The sequence below is a fragment of the Heloderma suspectum genome, chromosome 7 (assembly GCF_057233095.1).
Source record: "Heloderma suspectum isolate Gila_16-S chromosome 7, 16-S_ref, whole genome shotgun sequence".
In the NCBI taxonomy this organism is placed as follows: Eukaryota; Metazoa; Chordata; class Lepidosauria; order Squamata; family Helodermatidae; genus Heloderma; species Heloderma suspectum.
In genome coordinates, this window is record NC_139464.1 from 84897916 (window position 1) to 84914709 (window position 16794).

Genomic DNA, 16794 nt, shown 5'->3' on the forward strand with positions numbered 1-16794 from the left:
GGCCCTCCAGATGTTCTGGCCTACAACTCCCATTATCCCTCCCCACTGGCTATGCTGGCTAGGAAATCTTCCTATTCTTTGGCAATGCTTTTAAGTATTCTATTTGTTAAATCATATATACCTTTTGCATTAGCTTTTTTAGTTTGCTAGCTTCTCCATTCAGATCTTCAGCATTGGAAATAAGATCTTCACAAACTTTAGCAAGGCTTTCAGGTGGACTCCATTCAAGAACCAACTAACAAGAAATACAAAATTACTCACTTGATTATACAGTTTATAAGCCAGCTAGAGCAGAAGTATTATATACGCTGGGTTGTATCCAATGGTGCCATTCTGCAGAAACACTGTTTTCATCCTTGTGCAAGTGTCAAATCCAATACTCTGATTCTGCTTGCACAAGCCATTAAAATGTCATGAGGCTAGGTGTTGCTTGCACTAGTTGTTCTGCTAACACTTGCAGAACTGTTCATGGAACATTACATCTTGTACTTTTTCTGCTAGCCTTCTGGATACAACTCATTACTAACTGGAACTCAATTCAAGTCAGCTACACAAGAGACACATATTCTGCTCGTCTAGAGCTGTTTGATGCGTAGACAATATAACTTAAATTTATCACTAAAGTATTTGATACTGTAAAATTGATACTATTATTGTATATATATTTATCTCTGATTTGCTATATCATATGACAGAAATAAACTATCTCATTATGTGATATTGCAGTGGTTATGTGTATGATCAATGTTCAAATTGTTGTCAAGAAAGCAAACATTGCAAAGTGACAGCATGACAAGGTAGAGCTATGTTAACATCAACTGGCAGATTATTTGAAAAACATTTGTTCTGATGATGTTGCTGCTGAGAAATCTTCTATGACCTGCTGTGATGGCAAAACACTGAACTGACAAACAATTCTGATTCTATTTTAAGAAACAGAGAGCTGGTTCCAATAAAGTAAGAGATAATTTTAAGAAGGGAGATTTTTCTTTAAAAACAGACATAATTAAGTGAGATTCAACCCTAATATGGTACTTCAAGAAATTATATTAGACCCATTCTGGTAATACATACAGTAACATATGAGTTTGGTATTCTGAAAATGTGTTTTTATATAAATACCTTGTGAGCATCTGTAGGGAACTGATTAACCACACTCTGCACAGCAGTTGTAAGGTGAATACACTGTCTGTTTAGTTTCATGAGAAAAGAAAGAAATTCATCACCACTGTAACAATAAAGTGAGAAAATAGTTACATACTCAGTTATATACAAATAGCTCCAAAACATTTTCAACAGCAAGCAGCATCAGGTATGCAAATATTAGGTTCATTTTAAGATCAGGCTTAACTATGTAATGCAAATAATTCTATAGCTACCATTGGACAGGATCCAGAGAACTGGATAGCTACCCATGCCCAGCTTAGACTTGTTTCTCCAAGACTACCTCTCCCCTCATAATACACAGCAAACCACTTAGTTCTTTTTTGTGTATAGACTGCCAGACAACAAAGAGCCATGCTGGATCAGACCAAGGGTCCATCTAGTTAAGGAACCCACAGGCAGGACATGAGTACAACACCACCCTCCTGCTCATGTTCCCTAGCAACTTGTGTACATAGGCATACTGCCTCTGATACTGGAGGTAGCGCATAGCCATCAGGATTTGTAGCCATTGATATCCTTCTCCTCCAGGAATTTGTCTAACCCCCTTTTAAAGCCATCCAAATTGGTAGCTGCAACACCTGCCTGTTTTGTTATGTATGTTTTTATATTGTTAAATTTAACCCAGGTAAAATAGGGTTAATAGTATGCCAGAGAGTGAGGGCTCCTTCACACCAGGCTGACACAGTGACCTTGCCGTGACCCTCCTGCACTAAATACTTTGTTCCATTTTTAAATAGATAGCAGATAATGGGCTATCAAATTATCTGGTTATGTTCCACTTCAGTTTCCTCTTTCAAAAGAGTTAATGCGAGGAGGAGCAAGATCAATGAACGATAATGGAAGACTCAGATATGGGGAGAAGGGGGGGAAGGGGAGGGGGGAAGTGAGCATGTGTAAAGGGAGTCAGTTGTGATCCTGCATTTGAAACAGAACAGAAAGCCCAGTTTTAAATGCAGGATTTTAGGCTGGTGTAGAAATGCCCTGAGTGAAAGTGGGAGGGGCCTAAGTGTGTATGAGGATGGCAAGGTTATATAGAGGGTGAACTGACAGATAGATAGGGTTTATGGATTGAAGAAGCAACATCTAGGTAGTGGGGTCTCTGTATGGGATTTTAGGAGCGGTAGAGTAGGTAGGGAAGTTAGGAACAAGTATAAGTTACTGTAACTTATAACTTTTATGTTTTAAATAAATCTTTGTATCTTGAATATCCAAATTCCCACGTGTTGTTTGATTTTACGCTACCTTTATTATATCTATTTCCTAGTTACTTCTCCTGTAGTGGTTTGAGAGGACCAACTGAGCATATTGAGTCTCTCTGGAACCCAGAGAAGGTAAAAGGGCTGAAGCTTGTGGGACAGTAGGTACAGCTGTCCCAAAGTGAAAGAAACGTTTCCTGACGGGTTTGTTTTTCAGTTTCAGAGGTGGAGGCGGTGGAAAAGGTGGAACTTGGGGTAGAAACACCACAGTGGCCATCACTACATTTTGTGGAAGTGAATTCCATAGTTTAACTATGTGCTGTGTGAAGAAGTACTTCCTTTTATCTGTCCTGAATCTCCCACCAATCAGCTTCATCAGATGACCCCACTGGGTTCTAGTATTATGAAAAAAGGGGGAAAAAAAGTCTCCTTATCCACATTCTCCACACCATGTTTTGTACACTTCTATCATGTCTCCCCTTACCCTCCTTTTTTCCAAGCTAAACAATCCCAGCTGTTGTAACCTTCTCTCATAAGAGAGATGCCCCAGCCCCTTGAACATTTCTGTTGCCCTTTTCTGCACTTTTTCTAGCTCCACAGTATCTTTTTTTAGGTGTGGTTACCAGAACTGTACACAGTATTCCAAGTGTGGTCACACCACAGATTTGTATAGGGGTAGTATGATATTGGCAGTTTTATTCTCAATTGCTTATCTAATTATGCCTAACATGGAGTTTGCCTTTTTTACACAGCTGCACAGTAGGCTGACATTTTCACTGAGCAGTCCACCACAACTCCAAGATCTGTCTTGGTTGGTCACTGCTAGCTCAGATCCCATCAGGTTATACCTGAAGTTGGGATTTTTTGCCCTAAGGTGCATTACTTTACGCTTGCTTACGCTGAACCGCATTTGCCATTTAGAGGTCCATTCTCCCAGTTTAGCGAGATTCTTTTGGAGCTCCTCGCAATACTGTTTTGTTTCCACCACCCTAAATAATTTGGTGTCATCAGCAAATCTGGCCACTTCGTTGCTCACTCCTAATTTGAGATCATTTATGAAAGGGTTGAAAAGAATTAATCCCAATACAGATCCCTGTGGGACCCCACTATTTACTTTCCTCTATTGGGAGAATTTACCATTTATTCCTACTCTCTGCTTTCAGTTGTTTAACCAGTTACTGATCCATAACTGTTGGACAATCTCACAATATTGGAATATAAAAGTCTCGAGCTCTTTTCTGCACACATTAAATATTAGGAGTCGATGGCACTGCTTGCTTCAAGGTCTTGCGGGAAATGTATACCCCAGTTCTAGTGAATGGACTGCATTAGCAATAGCAAGTTGGGTAGTCACTCCTTATGGGAAAGGATAGTGGAAGAAAGCGCTGATTTGCTGACATACTTTTTGGGGAGGATGCTTCAAAGTGATTTTGTTTAAACCAGCAATCAGAAAAAGGAGTTAAGAGAGCTGCAGGAACTAAAACAATTTCATGTTATTTCTTTGCTTGACAAGAATAATTTGCATGAAAAAGAAAATTAGAAAGTGGCTGCATAACTCGCTAATTTGCTTCCAAATATATGGTGGGAAGCCTATATGGCTTGGAACTAAAGACTCCGCTGTGTAAATAAAATGGGAAGCTGGGTACTTACCATGAAGTTCCATTCCAATTTGGTGCACAGGAGACATCCATCAAGAGTTAACTCCTCCCACTACCCAGGACAGGCAAGGAATATGTGACCAGGCTTTTTGCCTTGGTCTTGGCTTCTTTGGCTCCTCCTGGCCAGTTCTTTTCTAGCCAAGCTTTTGACAGAGTAGTGATTAAGGAGCCAGAATCAAAGAAGGAAGAAAATGTAGACACAACTGAAGACACAGAACAACCCCACCCTCACCATCTCTTAGGGATCAGCACACTCCCTTTGGCAAACCATAATTAATGAGTGCTCAGCTTGTCATAGGGTATAGTATGGATGTCTCCTGCGCACTGAATTCGAATGGACCTTCATGGTAACTTTCCATTTCCACCTGGTGCAAGGAAACATCCTTTGAGCCAGTGGCCTCATGAGCCTTAACGCTGCTTCAATGTGCTTTTCACTAGATTCTTTAAGAGAAGCATCCCTGTCTTTAGGATCCATGGCTCCTGAGAGTAAGGCTGCCACAGGAGCATCAACCAAGGGGGCCTTAAGTTCTTCCAAGTTCTTTGTTTCGTAAACTGGGGGGGGGGGTCAGTCCTCCTTGCAACAAACATCCTTGAGAAGGATGCAATGTCCAATTAAAGAAGGTGGGTCTGGCTTTCCGGATCTTGCTTTATATCATCAGGCGTATTTGTTGACCTGTACTAAATTTTGGTCCTTTCCACTTTGATCAGATTTTCCACCTTGGTCAGTTTCAGAATCTTCTTGCCTGGATCCTCCCTCTAAAAGGATGACATTAGTTTCTCGGCACATTAAAACACATAGGATGTGCTGGATTTTTAGGAAATAACTGATTTTGCTTTATTGGACTTGCTGAGTAGACCGTAGAGAAAATGCTAACCCACCTCTCTTTGAACAATATAGGATGTCTAATTGTGAAATGCAAATGTTAATGATAAATATTTAAAACTATAAATAACTAAAAAGTAGTAATTGTATTCAAAGGAAGATAACACAGGAACACAAGCAAGTTCACAATGAATTCTGGGTAACTGGCATAAACAATGATGGCCAAGTTGACCTGGATGGTATCCAAAGAGAAAATGCTGAGTTAAAGCACTTGGGTCAAAGAGTTATTTGATTAAAGAACAGGAGCGAGACTGTATTATTCCAGGTCATAAATGTACTTATAAGTTTTTGCTTATCAATTAAGGAGCAAAAAACATTGTGTAAGGTATATACATCAAAAAGCATGATATACAGATGTCTAGAAAAATTTATAGACATAGGATTAATTAGCAAATTTTGAGTAAGGAGTTATCTCCTCAAAGGTATAATTTCAAATTGACTTTATCTAGCCTGATTTATCTAGCCTGAAAGGCATATGTGTAAGCCTTTTTTGTATGTTCTAATTTTTTAGGAATGTTTAGTAACAATGAGATAATTAAGACTGTGAGCCCGAATTTATTAAGACTGTGAGCCCTAATTTATGGGACAGTAAGTATTACCTATGAAGTAATTTCTACACAAAAAAAGGTGTAAGTGCTGATTTTAGAAAGTGGAAGCTTCTCATTAGAAGCTCACCAGACCTGTGTATTTCTCGTCTTAATAGCCTATTCAGTATTGAATGGGGAACTTCCTACTTAGAATGAGATCTTCCTTTTTTAAGCTCTTAGGACTAGAAGTCTAAGAACAAAAAAAGTTTAAGAAATTCTATTTCCTGTTAAGCTAAAGAACTAGCAAAGCTCTGTTTAACAATAAAATGTTTTCATGTCTTTTTATGAAATTGTATTTTGATGTGATGCTATAAGCATATTTCTAATAAAAATAAATTTTCCTTTACCAATTTTTCTTAGTACAAAACCAAAACTGAATCCACCTAAAACCATTTTTGGTGTATGCATTGTTTGAAGCATATTGATCAGCTATAGGTAGTTAACTGGCAGCCAAAGGCTTCCTAAATACTGGAACTATAGTTTAAAAACCCTCCACAAAGGCCAGATACTTAGGAAGGTTCCTCCCACAGTTAAGGCTGTTAGAAATATGTGGCATATTATGTCACTTCAACTACATTTTGATCCATTTTCTCATGCTAAATTGACTCTATGGGGAAACCCAGATTTAAAAATTGGTAAGAAAATATATTTGTTTTGGACTTGGATGGATAAGTTGATTTTTTTTTAATCTTGGATCAACTAGTGGGTGCTGCTGCTGAGTTTTTGTCATTCTTGGCTTTGCATGCCAAATATGATTTGCCAGCTATGGCTGTATGGCAATACTTGCAACTGCAACATTTGTTAGAATCTAGGTTTGGTCCTGCTGCTTTTACAGCTTCAGAGTCTCCTTCACTATTGGAAACACTTATTGAGGCCCATCAGTTATACTGATTCACGATCCATGTTTATGGATCGTGAATCAGTAATACTCATTACTGATTAATGAGTAATACTCATTATTGGTGCATAAATATGATATACAGGGTCTTAAGCAGGAATGGAATAGGGAACTAGATTGTCCCATTTTGTCTAATCAATACATCGGCGCTTTAATGTCTTTATCTGAAGTATCTATGGATGTCTGGTTATGCCTTATTCAGCAAAAACTCTTTTTCTGAGTCAAATGGATGCCACAAAGTCTCTTTAATAAGGGTTTGTCTAAGTCGGCTAATTGCTGGAGGTTTAACACCGCTATTGCTTCTTTTAACGATATGTTTTGGCAATGCCCAATAGTTGCCTATTTTTAGGAGGTTATTATACAGATAAACTTTTTATTGGCACACTCTTTAATATTTACTAATGTACATGTCCTCTTAAATTATCTGCTTTCTGGAAGTTAACATGTGGTTAATGCAAATGGATTCTCCGTGCACTAGAAGCATTAGAATTTAGCTTTTGACAGCTAAAATACTGATATTACAACATTGGAAGGATAAACACACAGGGTATTAACATTTAAAGCCCTTAACGGCTTGGGGCCAGGTTATCTGAAGGATCGCCTCCTCCCATATGTGCCTGCCTGCCTGCACCTTAAGATCATCGTCAGTGGCCCTTCTCCGTGAGCCCCTGCCAAAGGAAGAGAGGCGGGAGGCTACTAGGAGGAGGGCTTTTTCTGCTGTGGCACCCCAGCTCTGGAATGAGCTCCCTAGTGAGGTTGGCCAGGCACCTACATTGTATTCCTTTTGGCGCCAGGTGAAGATTTTATTGTTTTTATTTTCCCAGGCATTTTAGCATTCTAAATTTTTAGCTTTGCTGTTTTAAATCTGTATTTTAAACTCCTGCACTGCTGCTAGGTTTTATTGTGGTTGTATTGTTATATTGTGGTTTTAATGTTCTATATATTTTAAATTGTTTTATTATGTGCTGTTTGGTTTTAATTTTTGTGAACCGCCCAGAGAGCTTCGGCTATTGGGCGGTGTAGAAATGAAATGAAATGAAATAAATAAATAATAAAAACACTCACCTCTTTTAATGCAATGGATTGAAGACCTTATGCTTTCAACATTTGAATGGGTGGTATACAGATGCCACTTGTGAATAGATACTTATGTGGATATTTGGTCTGCTTTTGTTGAAGTTTATGTATAATTCTTAGAAAGCCACATTTTCATATACATACATGTATACACACATACTTCATATATGCATGCACTGAAATTGATATATTCAGATTAATGTAGCTACAATAAAAGAAGGAAAAAAGTTTTTCCATAGCTCTCTGTGGTAAAGAACCGTCAGGTTGGAGGCCTTCTGTCTTTGGAGCAGGACATTCCATTCAGCTTTAGCCAGTTATCCCCAAAAGATGAAGGAAAAGGAACATCACAGTTAGCCGGCTTCAGCTGTGGAAAGAAGGCATCACTTCTAAAAGGAAGACTGGCGGTTTCTTGAGTGGGGGAATGAATTTTTAAAGAGAATGGAGAGAATAGGTAGGAAGTCATCATTATTAAATAACCTTACACTGGAAGGTTCTTCCACTGGAATCAGTAAACAAGGAAGGGGGCAGGTTGCCCACCCCTGCTCTAGAGTCTTGACTGAATGACAAAGGATTTCAGGCAGGATTCTTTCCAAGCCCTACATGGAGAAGCCCAGGATTGAATCTGGAACCTTCTGCATGCAAATGTGGTGCTCTGCCACTGAACTATGACTCCCTGAAAGATGCTTATGTGAAACCATTTTAGTCTTAATGATGCTTTCATTTAGTGGTGAGCCTCAGCCGAGGTGGGAACCAAAGACAGGATGCGCAATTTCATCTTCCAGTTCCAGGAGGATCCTCCATGATCACCTTCCGGTTGCTAAGTTGCGCAAGGGTTGGTTGCTGTAAAAGTGTCAGCACTGGTGGGGTGTGGGCGTTGGCTTTTGCCTGGAAACAACAGGCTTCCCAACAGAATCCTTGCAATCTGCGGGAGCGGTAACAACTCTTCTGATGTGAGTGGGGGAGGTGCTTTACAAGCAGCAGTTTGGTTCTGAACTCTATGTGAGTTACAGACCACTCTTTTTCCTTTCCAGATTTGGAGTTTTTCTTGTTTGTTGGAGCCATCTTGGAGCAAGAGAAGGAAAAACAAAAGCGCTTTCTCTTTTTAAAGCAGAGAAGAAAAAAACTAGAAAAGGTGAGAAGAGAAACTCCAAGGTTTGTAGAGATAAAGAATAGGAGAAGAGAAAAAGATAGTAAGAGGCCTGAGTAGAGAGTTTGTAGAAAGAGAGACTGAAACAAGTTATGCCCCAGCCACAGAGGCCAGGACCAAGGCAAAAAGCCTTGCCTGTCTTGAGCAGTGGGAAGAGTTAACCCATGATAGATGTCTCCTCACACCAGATGGGAAGGTGCTTCTCCTTATGCAGGGCGGGGGCAGTGTTGCCTCTCCTCCCCTCCAGTCCGCCAAAGTCTGCAGTTCTTCACTTGTACAGTACTATCTGTAATTCCAAACCAGGATTTTTCAATGCATATACTGCAAGTGAAGCAAAGTTAATACAGCCATTCATACATCATGATTTGCAAGCTAATTTCAAACATCAGTTTAATTTTACACAATTATACCCTCTGCAGAATGATTTGAGACCTCTTGATTGCCCATCAATAATTACTATTTTTGTTTCTTCCCTTTAAAATATCTTTTATAACTAATTCATCATTTTGTTCAGAACTGGTACTTTACCTGAATTCCAAGTTTATCACTCCAGACAACTCCCCCAATTTTATTTCTTCTACCTTCAGTTCTTTAGCAGCATCTAAGATTTTTTGTTGATCTCTAGTATTCGTAACCCCAATCTAAATGAGAAGACATTTAAAATCTCTAAGGGAATTTAGAAGAAATGAGAATTTTAAAAATCTAAATGCTATATTAATGAAGCCTTCACAACTTTAATCATGGAAGAGCCGAGTTAGAGGCCTTACGGCTGAGCATCCTCTATCTTAATTCTACTAAGATAGGGAAACTAGAGTAAAAACTAGTCATCTAGGCAAACTCAAATATCTCTTCTGTGTTATTGTTTGTGTTTACTTCAATAATTTCAAGACATGGGTAAAAGTTCCAACTGATTTCCAAAGAGAAAGCTGAAAAAGATTTCAAATAATTCCAGATGGCATAAAGAGCTCCTATACAAACAGTAAACACTTCTGTCTTATGATGAAGACATTTTATGAAATCACTATTTTATGAAATCGCTGCTAGTCAGCGGCTAGACAGCCATAGGATATGTAGTTTTCCGGGAACCAACCTCAGAGGCTGTGCTCAGAGGTTGGTTCCTGGAGAACTGACCCCGCCCCTTCTTTGCTGCCTTGCAGGCAGAATGGAACGGCCCCATACTCCACACTCAGAAGAGGAGTGCGGGGCGGCGAAAACAGGGCATTCCAGGGCAGGGAAGGCAGAAATGCTGGTACGACACATCCTGTGTGTCATCTGGCAGCCTCCTCCCCTGCTCTGCCTTCCTGTGGCTAGACAGCCATAATTGGCTGTCTAGCTGCAATGCAGGGCAGGAGAAGTGCAAAGGAAATGATCCCCTACGTGCTTCTCCTGCCCTGCATTGGATAGGCGGTCACATCCGAGTTCGGAGGCAGCCGCCTATCCCCATAGGATTGTGCCCTAAACCACTATTTCTTCTATGATCGAGGCACGCAATGATTCTGTACATTCATTTTCAAGCCACATCTGAAAACTCTGCAATTATTCTGAATAGAGACTGCAGAAGTGATATCCTCTTGAAGTCAAACTATGACTTTCAGGCAAGAAAAATGTTCAGACCTGAGTGTCTTGGTTAGGCAATGAGCGGCCCAATATATAAGTTCCAAATATTTATTTATTTATTTATTTATTTATTTATATCCCGCCCTTTTTCCTCCTTAAGGAACCCATAATCCTCCTCCTCCTCCATTTTATCCTCACAACAACAACCCTGAAAGGTAGGTTGGGCTGAGTCTGTGACTGGCCCAATGTCACCCAGTGAGCTTCCATGGCCGAGTGGAGACTAGAACCTGGATCTCCCGACTCCCAGTCCAACACTCTCGCCACTATATCACACTGGCACTGAATAATGCCAGTTGAACAGAGATTCTGGAAAATCCTCTCAGTTGTGCACTTTCACATGAAAGCATGGAGAATATGCACAAGTGGACAACAAATACAGGGTATTTCATATGTTTTGCATATTAAGTGCACATTCTCCACTTGGGAGACTATGCCAATTGCCTGGACAATGTATGACATCCCTCAGATGCATTAACACTTTCATGTATCTCTTGAGACTACACACCAATACAGACTGATTTCTGCATATTCTCCATTCCTTCATATGAAAACATACACCTGTCAATGTTAATGCACATTCTCTATTCAATTTACATTTTCAGTATTTTCAATTACTGACAATAGAGAACTTTAAGACTTGTAATTATAAAACTGTTTGTAACTGAATGTATAAACACATCCTCTGTGCTGACACCAATTTCTGTCACAGCACATGGACAGCCTGATCTTTTCCACTGCAATAAGGAGACAATTAGGAATTCAAGATATCTGAAACAGAATACTCTTTTTCTTCTATCAAGATGTACATTAGCATTAAAAATGGTATATGAAGTAAAAAATTATAAACAGCAGTATTAAGCCAACCTGTATAAAGTCGTCTTTTCCCATCGTCAAAAGCTGTCTCAAAGCTATCCCTCTCTCCTGTATGATACAAAATTAGTTTCTCAGAAACAACACTGTAAGTCACAGTTTAGTTACTTCCATCCAACCTAGGTTAATATTCAGAATACACCTGAAATCAACATCCTTCAAAACAGTTTGAACATTTAATTTCAGACCTTAATTGAAAAGGCAATCTGAGTCTTAAATCTTAACAGTGATCTTCTGAAGTTACATGCATTAAGAACATATGCTGCTATCTATACATGATTTCACTAAAGAAATCTTACCTTCAGTACCTCTGTTATATGTTCTAGCCCAAGACCATGTAAAAACACTTCCAGGTCACCAAAAGCTGCATAAGAACTACACACATAGATTGGTTCATTATAAACATACAAGTTAAAACATGTGTTTAAACGAAATCCAAAATAAAATAGCACATCTTTGCTGCTGTTGTACCATTATGCATTTCGAAGTGTGCTTTTAACATTAAATTTAGGTATAAAATGTGAAGAAGGGTTGTCTCCAATATTAGTCTAACAAGTCCCATTCGTGGGTTTACTTGAAGTAGGACGAAATCTCCTCCTCCACTGGAACAGAAAGTTTCAGTTTCCTATATTATCAGTGACCACTTTGTGTGTGATTGACCAAATACATGTGTGTGTGATTGACCAAATACAAATCTATATTTGTGCAAGAATTTTTAAAAGACAATTATATCTATTATCTGTGCAAGAATATTAAAAAAACAAAAAACACGCATTGTTCTTTATGCTTTTACTAAAAGGATCATTTCTACAAAAAAGAAAGGTTTCATAATTTGGTGCAAGCTAATGGAAGATATAACTTTAGACACAATTCACTTACTGTAAGGTACAGACTAAGAAAGAAGTACAGTAACTCTGCACATGACCAAGCACACCACAAGTCAGTAAGAACAGTTGTGCATGTTTACATTAACCCAGCCTTTGGATGCAGAGCTAACCATACAGAATTCCTCAATGCCTGGAAACCTCTCCCCTGACCTGTGCAGTCAGCGTAAGTTGGTCCTGCTCAGACATCAGCAGGAGCAACAGGGGAGAGGCATGCTAAGCACTTTGCCCAGCCCGCATCCTCCCCACTGTGGGGAAAGTGTGGGGTGGATAAAGCGACTCTGGTTGAGGGAGCAGCTGGAATGCTCCATTCACTGCCTGTGCCACACCTTCCCCCATTGTGGAGAATGTGGTGCAGGCAATGCAGAAGGCATCCCCAGCTGAGATGGCAGCTGGAAGAGGGGAATGCCATGGGCAGCGAAACCGGCCTCTGGCTGAAGCTCCAGCCAGCACTTTGGCTGGGGACCAGATGACATCAGGGGTGAGATCACCCTTCATCATCATCTAGCCCATGGAGGGTCAGTTAGGGAATCATTCCCCCTCCCCCAAGATGTTCCCCACCCTGATGTAGCTAGATAGGAGCCTTTTAGTATGGAGGGAGAGGATCTCTAAAGGGGATTTGCATATGTCCTCTTGCTTACTAGAGACTGGGGATAGGATCCAGATTTAGGTGTGTGCAACTGGGCTGGCAGAAACAGACCTCCCTGCCCATGGCAGTCCCTCCAGCCCTCTGAAAATGCTACACAGAGGGTTGGTGGACCCTGCTTAATAAGTTGAGCTCTGGTGTGGGGACAGGGGGATCCCTTAAAAACAGGTGAATGAAATTTTCACGAGTGGAGCCCTTCCATCGACACTAGATCCAACCCCAAGTGTTTAAAACTGTACAGCACATAAAACTTTCATAGTCATACTGTTAAGTTTGAGTTACTATTCTATTTTTAACCTGTTTTTATTGTTTTTAACTGCATCAGGCACCACTTTCAAAAGTCTGTGAACAGCCTCTTCTTTAGTTAGGTTCTGGAACCTTCCTTGGAAAGGATTTGCCATCAAAGATAGTAAACTGAAAAGCTAAGAGAATAATAAAAATGGTAAATATTCAATCAGGGAAAAGAACTGATACATCCAGTAGTATGTTCATTACACAGTTGTGCAACTGGAAATTCAACTATTATATGGTGAAAATGTGCCCTCCTAACCTAAACAGAACTATTTCTACTAAGCTGCCATTTTAGAGATAAGAATTTGTAGATACTTTTCAATACTGACTCCCAAAATGCTAAAATAAGGGACACTAAGAAAGTGATCCCTTCACGGATCACTGCCTTGTTGTGGCGAAGGGGCTTGCGTAACTCAGTGAAGCCATAAGCTATGCCGTGCAGGGCCACCCAAGACGGACAGGTCATGGCAGAGAGTTCTGACAAAATGTGGTCCACTGGAGAAGGAAATGGCAACCCACTCCAGGTTTCTTGCCAAGAAAACCCCATGGAACGTATCACAAGGCTAAAAGAGATGACGCCGGAAGATGAGCCCCTCAGGTCGGAAGGTGTCCAATATACTACTGGGGAAGAGCAGAGGGTATTTCCAAGTAGCGCCAGAAAGAGTGAAGCGGCTGGGCCAAACCCGAAAGGACACTCAGCTGTGGATGTGTCTGGTGGTGAAAAGAAAATCCGATGCTGTAAAGAACAATATTGTTTAGGAACCTGGAATGTCAGATCAATGAATCAAGGTAAGCTGGAGGTGGTCAAACAGGAGATGGCAAGATTGAACATCGACATCTTGGGAATCAGCGAACTAAAATGGACAGGCATGGGCGAATTTAATTCAGGTGACCATCATATCTACTACTGTGGGCAAGAATCCCTTAGAAGAAATGGAGTAGCACTCATAGTCAAGAAAAGGGTGGGAAAAGCAGTACTGGGGTACAATCTTAAGAATGATAGAATGATTTCAGTACGAATCCAAGGCAAACCATTCAACATCACAGTCATTCAAGTCTATGCCCCAACCACTGATGCCGAAGAAGCTGAGATTGATCAGTTCTATGAAGACCTACAACACCTTCTAGAACTAACACCAAAAAAAGATGTCCTCTTCATCATAGGGGATTGGAATGCTAAAGTAGGAAGTCAAGAAATCACCGGGATAACAGGCAGGCATGGCCTTGGTGTACAAAATGAAGCAGGACAAAAGCTAATAGAGTTTTGCCAAGAGAACATGCTGATCATAGCAAACATTCCTTTCCAACAGCACAAGAGAAGACTCTACACATGGACATCACCAGATGGTCAATATCGAAATCAGATTGATTATGTCCTTTGCAGCCAAAGATGGAGAAGCTCTATACAGTCAGTAAAAACAAGACCTGGAGCTGACTGTGGCTCAGATCATGAGCTGCTTCTTGCACAATTTCGGCTTCAATTGAAGAACGTCGGGAAAACCACTAAACCATTCAGGTATGACCTAAATCATACACCTTATGAATATACAGTGGAGGTGAGGAATAGATTTCAGGGATTAGACCTGATAGACAGAGTGCCTGAGGAACTATGGATGGAGGTCCGTAACATTGTTCAGGAGGCAGCAACTCAATCCATCCCAAAGAAAAAGAAATGCAAGGAAGCAAAGTGGCTGTCTGAGGAGGCTTTACAAGTCGCTGAGGAAAGAAGGGAAGCGAAAAGCAAGGGAGAAAGGGGAAGATATATCCAACTGAATGCAGAGTTCCAGAGAATAGCAAGGAGAGACAAAAAGGCCTTCTTAAATGAACAATGCAAAGAAATCGAGGAAAACAACAGAATGGGAAAGACTAGAGATCTCTTCAAGAAAACTGGAGATCTCAAGGGAATGTTTTGTGCAAAGAAGGGCATGATCAAGGACAAAGAAGGCAGGGACCTAACAGAAGCAGATGAGATTAAGAAGAGGTGGCAAGAATACACAGAAGAACTATACAGGAAAGATCTGAATGTCCCTGATAGCCATGATAGTGCGGTCACTGAACTTGAGCTGGACATCCTAGAGAGTGAAGTCAAGTGGGCCTTAGGAAGCATTAGTAACAACAAAGCTAGCGGAGATGACAGTATTCCAGCTGAGCTCTTTAAAATCCTAAAAGATGATGCTGTTAAAGTGCTGCATTCAATATGCCAACAAATGTGGAACACTCAACAATGGCCGCAAGACTGGAAAAGGTCAGTTTACATTCCAATTCCAAAGAAGGGCAATGCCAAAGAGAGTTCAAACTACCGTACAATTGCGCTCATTTCACATGCCAGCAAGGTGATGCTCAACATCCTACAAGCTAGGCTTCAGCAGTATGCGAACCGAGAACTACTGGAAGTACAAGCTGGGTTTCGAAGAGGCAGAGGAACTAGAGATCAAATCACCAACATTCGCTGCATCATGGAGAAAGCAAGAGAATTCCAGAAAAACGTCTATTTCTGCTTCATTGACTATGCTAAAGCCTTTGATTGTGTGGATCACAACAAACTCTGGCAAATTCTTAAAGAGATGGGAGTACCAGACTACCTTACCTGTCTCCTGAGAAACCCGTATGAGGGTCAAGAAGCAAGAGTAAGAACCAGACATGGAACAACCGAGTGGTTCAAAATTGGGAAAGGAGTACAACAAGGCTGCATATTGTCACCCTGCTTATTTAACTTATATGCAGAGTACATCATGAGAAATGCCGGGTTGGATGAATCAGAGGTCAGAATTAAGATTGCTGGGAGAATTATCAACAACCTCCGATATGCAGACGATACCACCCTAATGGCAGAAAGCAAAGAGGATCTCAAGAGCCTCTTGTTGAGGGTGAAAGAGGAGAGTGCAAAAGCTGGTTTGAAACTCAACATTAAAAAAACAAAGATCATGGCATCAGGCCCCATCACTTCCTGGCATATAGAAGGGGAAGAAATGGAAGCAGTGACAGATTTTACTTTCTTGGGCTCCAAGATCACCGCAGACGGTGACTGTAGCCATGAAATTAAAAGACGCTTGCTCCTGGGGAGGAAAGCTATGGCAAACCTAGACAGCATAGTAAGAAGCAGAGACATCACTTTGCCGACAAAGGTCCCTATAATCAAAGCTATGGTTTTCCCAGTAGTAACGTATGGCTGTGAGAGCTGGACTATAAGGAAGGCTGAGCGCCGAAGTTCGAACTGTGGTGCTGGAGAAGACTCTTACGAGTCCCCTGGACTGCAAGGAGGTCAAATCAGTCCATCCTAAAGGAAATCAACCCTGAGTGCTCCTTGGAAGGACAGATACTGAAGCTGAAGCTCAAATATTTTGGCCACCTAATGCGAAGAGAAAAGTCACTGGAAAAGACCCTGATGCTGGGAAAGACTGAAGGCAAAAGGAGAAGGGGACGGTAGAGGATGAGATTGCTAGATAGCATCACCGATGCAATGAATATGAACTTGAGCACACTCCGGGAGAGAGCGCAGGACAGGAAGGCCTGGCGTGCTATGGTCCATGGGGTCACGAAGAGTTGGACACGACTGAACGACTGAACAACAACGAAAGTAATCCTCAGGGCCAATGCCTATTAAACATGTAACATTACAGGGAAAGATTCCAGAAGCATGATTCTGTTTGTAAACAAGCACAGGCACACCACACCACACCACCATTTTTAATGGAAAATCGCTGTCGTTTTGGGCAAACATATTTGATAGCAGGGTGTAGCCCTCGTGGATTGGGCAATATGGTCTCTCAATCCCAAAAAGTCTCCAACCCCATCTTAAAGGGTAAACAGATTGTCACAAAAGCTTTCCTGGACAAGAACAAAGGCGGGAGGCCTATTGGCCTCCAGCTGTTG

The 16794-nt window shown here is 40.8% G+C and overlaps 1 protein-coding gene across 1 annotated transcript in view; it reads right to left on the reverse strand.

Moving 5' to 3' along the window:
• Nucleotides 1–16794, reverse strand: part of ASZ1 (ankyrin repeat, SAM and basic leucine zipper domain containing 1) — a 52627-nt gene that overhangs the window by 3466 nt on the left and 32367 nt on the right. Inside the window, exons 7-12 of the mRNA XM_084810821.1 lie at nt 12928–13052; nt 11400–11475; nt 11095–11151; nt 9142–9254; nt 1123–1228; nt 122–235 (exon numbers count right to left, since the gene is read on the reverse strand). Of these exons, the coding sequence (XP_084666947.1) occupies nt 122–235; nt 1123–1228; nt 9142–9254; nt 11095–11151; nt 11400–11475; nt 12928–13052 (591 nt within the window). The remainder of the gene's footprint in view (nt 1–121; nt 236–1122; nt 1229–9141; nt 9255–11094; nt 11152–11399; nt 11476–12927; nt 13053–16794) is intronic.